The sequence below is a fragment of the Tursiops truncatus genome, chromosome 19 (genome assembly GCF_011762595.2).
Source record: "Tursiops truncatus isolate mTurTru1 chromosome 19, mTurTru1.mat.Y, whole genome shotgun sequence".
Taxonomy (NCBI): domain Eukaryota; kingdom Metazoa; phylum Chordata; class Mammalia; order Artiodactyla; family Delphinidae; genus Tursiops; species Tursiops truncatus.
This window is the reverse complement of record NC_047052.1, coordinates 52331611-52336827: the sequence shown is the minus strand read 5'-3', so window position 1 is coordinate 52336827 and position 5217 is coordinate 52331611. Positions and strand designations below refer to the sequence as shown.

General features: G+C 61.1%; 1 protein-coding gene across 1 annotated transcript; it reads right to left on the bottom strand.

Annotated features, from left to right (window-relative positions):
* Positions 1-1725: 1725 nt before the first annotated feature.
* On the bottom strand, positions 1726-4324 carry CLEC11A (C-type lectin domain containing 11A). The gene is made up of 4 exons (XM_033845625.2): positions 3674-4324; positions 3231-3420; positions 2720-2911; positions 1726-2338 (listed from the first exon to the last, which is right to left on the bottom strand). The coding sequence occupies exons 1-4, from the start codon at positions 3818-3820 to the stop codon at positions 1893-1895; spliced, it is 975 nt and encodes a 324-aa protein (XP_033701516.1). The 5' UTR covers positions 3821-4324; the 3' UTR covers positions 1726-1892.
* Positions 4325-5217: the final 893 nt, after the last annotated feature.

Below are 5217 nucleotides of genomic sequence, written 5' to 3'. Positions count from 1 at the left end.
CATACCCAGCCCTGCCCCACAAGGGTGCCCAGTCTGGCTGATCAGGGTTAGCTAGGTCATGAGAGGAGTCGGGGTTCGGGAGCACCAAAGGCAGCACCTTACCCTGCTGTGGGAGCTAGGGGGTAGGCAGGTTGTTCAGGGTGACACATTAGCCAATTCTTGGACTTTTGCATATGCAAAGACAGTGTCTGGAGAGAGCAAGCAGAGGTGAAGGTGAGGTTAAAATAGCCGAGTAAGCATCAGAGCTGACGTTACAAAGGCCCCTCTGTGTCTGGCACTATTCTAGGAGGCAGATGATATCACCCCCATTATACAGATAGGGACACTGAGGAACAGCAAAGTTATGTCTCCCTCAGGTTGCACAGGTTAAGTGGCTGAGGTAGGATTAGAACCTGGGCCATCTGGCTCCAGAATCTAGGCAGGTAACCATTGAACTGCCCCCAACCACTCACTTCCCAGAATTTCAGGTCTGTGAGGGTGGACCTCTCCCAAGCAATAGCAGACATTCATCAATGTCTGCCTAATCTGCCCTTTGATTTTCTGTAAGACATCCTGCTACCCCACTGCAACCCCGGAAACAAGCTTAGAGGGGGGATGAATTTTGAGCAAAGTCTTCAGTCCCCTGATCGAAGCCTTCCTGACCAGAGGCCACCCCCCTTCTTCTGTACCTCCTATGGGGCCTGTGGGGCTGAGAAATGACTCCTAAAGGGAGTGGGTGGCTTGTGCTCCCCCCTTCTGGAGATGACGGAGTGGCTCATTCCTCCCACTGGAAGATCCAATGGTGACACTTTAGGTGGGTGGTACCATGGCTGATGAAGGGGAAGGGACAGAGATGTAAGGACAGACAGGGTCACACTCCGATTCCTGGGCTCTGTGAGGCTATCAGGGTCCCGACCCTGATGCCAGTATGTGGGGAGACACTGGGTGTTTCCAAAAGAGCTCTTCCTCCAAAGAGTGCTGTCCACAGTGCTGAGCCCAAGATGGGTCTGGGTGTCCTCACTGCCTCATGGGATTAATGGTGAGGAAGAAAATGTCGTGTGTGGCTTATGCTCCACCATTTCCCAAATGCTCACTTTCCTGGGCTCATGTGAACATCCCAAGAGCCATACAGGTAGGGATAATGTGCCCATGTTCAGAAGAGGAAACTGAGCCTCAGAGGGAGGGAGGGACTGGCTCACGGCCTCACAGGCAGGGAGTGGAGGACGGATCAGTTGGGAGGGAGCCTAAGCTTCCAGGCTAGGTAGGTCCTCATGTTTGTGTCTAAACACATGCTCTGGAGTTGGGGGAAGGGGAAGGGAGTAGTCAGGACCATAATGTCATGACTTTACATGACATGAGGGTACCATCTGGTGAAACAAGTTTGAGACACACTAAAAAAAATTAAATGAGGGTCTTTCCTGCAGGACTTGTCAGAGCCTTTAGCTCCTTTGTGCCTCCCAGATCTCTTTGATCAGGACCAAGGCCAAGGCCTGGGACGATGACTGACAGGCCCTGGGTCCCAAAGGCCTTGAGTGGGGCACGATGGGGGTGGAGGCGTCAGCAGCGTGTGCACTCGTGTAGTCCAAACATGTGTGTGCAGTAGCGGATGCCCGTGTGTACATATGTACGTGTTGTCCATCACTCTGATCTGGGGATCAAACAATACCTGTAAAAGGGGGATGGGACCTTGCCCTTCCTGCCTTGCCCCGCAGAGAGATAAAGGCCAAAAGTGCCTCCACTGCCTGCTCAAGTCAGATTCCACAAGGCTTTATTGGCGCCGGACCTAGCCTGGTGCCCACCGCTTCCAGGAAAGACAGGCAAGGAAGGGGTCCCGGCCCCGCAGGAGCCCCCCAGGGATCGGCCACAAAGGGCGGATGGTGGGATGGAGTGGAGAGGCGGGGGACCGGGCCCGCTTAAAAGGGGAACTCGCAAACATAGTAGAGGCGCCGCTCGCAGTCATGGTCCCACCAGGAGCCGTCGTCCGAGGCCTGCGCCACGCAGTTCTCGAGCGCGCCGCCGTTAGGCTGGTTGGGGCTGAGCGGGTGCGGCGTGGCGCTGGGCCGGGCGCCGGGCTCGGGGCTGGGGGAGCGGTGCCAGGCGAAGAAGGACACGCGCTGGCCGTTCTCGAAGAGGTAGAGGCCCTCGGCGCGCCGGTCGTGCACACCCAGCCACACGGGCCAGTTGTAGGGGGCAAGCGCCGTGCGCAGATAGCGAGTAAGCACTTCCATCTGCTGACGATCCGCCGGCTGCGCCAGGCTTCCGCCCCGCGCCACGCACCGCGCCTGCGCCGCTGCCTGAGCCTCGAAGTCGCGCGAGAGCAGGAAGCACTTGTGGCCTAGACGCACCCCCTTCAGGCAGCCTGCGGGCGGGGCGGAGCGGAGGTGGGATTAGTGTCTCAAGGGCGGAGCGGAGGCGGGCTCAGAACCGCCAAGGGCTGGGCGATGGCGTCAGGGCCGCCAGGGGCGGGGCCAGACTGTTGGGGCGGGACTGTAGGGGGCGTGGTGCGGCCAGAGTAGTTTCGGCTCCACAGCACTGTGGGGAGCGTTCCTCCCCACAAGCCCGTCTGCTCCCCGCATTCACCCTCCCCATCAACCAACACACCCCAAATCTGCAAGAACCCCCTCGCCCCTGACACCCAGGGTCCTCACGTCTCCTCAGACTTTTCCGGACCCCTTTTGCCACCAGTCCCCCATCTGACCCGGATCGTCCCTCTTTCCCCGCCCCGCACGGTGCGACTCACCCTCCAAGCGGCCATGCTCGCGTTCGGAGCGGCTCTGCGCCTCCTTCAGGGCTTGCAAGGCGTCGCGGGTGTCACCCGCCACCTCCCGCAGCTGCCGCAGCCCCCGGCTCAGCTCGGCCACGCGGGTGTCCAACGCGTGCAGACGGACGTGCACCTGGTGCAGGCCTGCGTCCAGGCCGGCCAGGCGACCCACTGCGTATGGACAGGGCGCACGCTGGACCGTGACCCTGGGGGCGGAGCCAGGGGACCAGAGGACCTGGGGGGACCGGGACCTAGGGCTTCTGGGGCGGAGTTGGGGTGGGGGTGGGGGTACTCAGGACTCCTGGAAGGTAGGGGCCGGTGGCTCCGGGCTCTTGGGAGGCAAGGCCGGGGATCCGGAGCTCCTGGGGGTATAGGGGCTCCGAGCTGGGCAGTGGGCAACTGAAAGACCCCGGGGCAGTGATAGGACGGTTCGTTTTTGTGAAAATGACCACGGAGGCCTGGGGGCAGGGCGGAGCTAATGATTACTCACGGACATAAGTGAAGGTGTCTTCAGAGGTGGGAGAGGGGCTGGGGCTGAAGTAGGGAGTTGTGGTTGGTTCCTCCTCGCCTTCCTCCCCCTGACCGTCCTTCTCAGTCGCCCAGGCCCCTTTGCCTCCAGGGTTTCCCTCAGGATTTTCGTCCCCCCTCCTAGCAGGCAGTCCCAGGGCTTCCCGTAAATGCTGAGGCAGGGGAGGGATGGTCAGGGCCAGCCTGGCAGCTGCATTCTAACCCCCCAGACACTCCAGCCACCCCTTTCCAGCTGTAAGCTGGCTCTCTGCCCCGAGCCCCTACTCTGAACCCGTCACCCTCATCCTCTGAGCCTAACCCATCCCTCCCGTTGCCCATTTCCCTGACCCTCAAATACGCCCCTCCCAAGCCCACAGTCACCCGGCCGGGTCCCCCCACTAGAGTCCCAGCACTCCCCTAACTCACCTTCAGCATCAGGGCCTCCCTCTCCCGCTCCTCCTCCTGGGGGCTAGCGCATCCCCCCTCCCGCTCCCTCTGGGCTCCCCAAACTCCATGACTGAAGCCCAGGAGCTGGGGTACCACCAGAGCCCCGAGGAGCCAGGCTGCCTGCATCAGGCTGGGCTCGGAGCACCAAAGGCTGCAGAAGGATGTCTCTGAGGAGAGGGATGTTTCTGGGGACTGGAGTGTGTGCAGACCACCAGCCCCCTGGTCCGTTTCTCTCTGGTCCCTCTCCTCCCAACTCCCAGCTCCTGTCTCGTCCGTGGTCCGTTGGTCTCCGCTCCTCTGTGTGTGTCTCTCCCCGCCTCTCCTGGCTCCCCCGAGGCCCTGCCTCTGTGGCCGGAAACCTCCAACGTTCCAAAGCTTGGATCCCGCCTGCCTTGGGTCTCCGCACACACCCTCCTCTTCCCACTTTCCAGAGCTTGCTTCCGTCCTGTCCTGCTCTTTCCTTCTGCCACAGCCAAAGTTCCAGAAGGTCAGGAAGAGGATGGAGCCGGCTCCCCAAGGGATCCTGGGGCACAGCCTCTGCCCAGGAACCTCCTCAGGGAGTTGTCGGGGCTGGGCCCTGCTCCCCTCTCTTCCCCCTGGCCAGCGCTCAGGACAGGGGAGACCTCAAGGTCTTGCTGAGGTTGTTATTGTCCTGTGGCCACCGTGGCCCACACACCCTGCGGGAGGAGGCTTTCCCACCATTCGCAAGCTCTAGACCGCCTCCTGTCCCCAGATCTCCCGCCCTGCCCTCCAAGCCCTTGCCCCAGATGCAAATGAGTGTCTGTGCCTGTCTGTGGGGACACATGCGAAGAGCACGCGTGTGGCTGTGTGTGCAGCCCTAGAAGGTGGGGCTGTTGGATCCATCTGCCTTGCTTTCCTGGAAACCTCCTGCAGGCCGGGTCCTGGGTGGGGCGACGCTGGGGATTCCAGCTGTTCACAGCCCAGCAGACAGACCCACAGGGTGATGGGCTGGGGCAGAGGGGCGGGGAGAGGCTGGGTGGGTGGGGTCAGGAAAGCTTTTTCCGGGAGGTGGAGTAGACAGATGCCAGCTGGGTGCACAGAGAGCTCTGAGCATTCAGCAAGGTACCTCATCTCCCGCCTGGACCACTGCAGTCGCCTCTTCCTGCCTCTCCCCCTCCTTCCTCCCAAGCCCCTCCAATCCACACAGCTTGCTGCAGCCAGAGCAATGCTTCCAAACCACCATAAATCAGATCACATCACTCCCCACTCCCCTGCTCCCCCCAGCTTCCCATCATATGTGGGAGGGAAGCCAAGCCCTGTCCTCTGCACAGGCCTGGCCTGCCCAGCAGTGGGGGCTGGGAAGGATGGGTCCCTTGCACCTCCGCAAGCTCATCACCCCCATTCCCCTCGCGCCCTAACTCCCCCCATCCCACCCCCACCCTCCACAAGCTCCAGCCACACTGGCCTCTTCGCTACTTCCTGAATGCTAAGCTCTTTCCCACTTCAGAGCTTTTGCGCTAGCCTTTTCCTCCTTCTAGAAGACTCTTCCCCCAGCTCCTTCT

Coding starts and splice junctions, on each gene's coding strand:
- CLEC11A (XM_033845625.2), bottom strand. CDS start 3,820: ATGCAGGCAGCCTGGCTCCTCGGGGCTCTGGTGGTACCCCAGCTCCTG. Junction 3,421..3,673: donor GGGAGGCCCTGATGCTGAAG/GTGAGTTAGGGG, acceptor CCCCTGCCTCAG/CATTTACGGGAAGCCCTGGG. Junction 2,912..3,230: donor AGACACCTTCACTTATGTCC/GTGAGTAATCAT, acceptor GTCCATACGCAG/TGGGTCGCCTGGCCGGCCTG.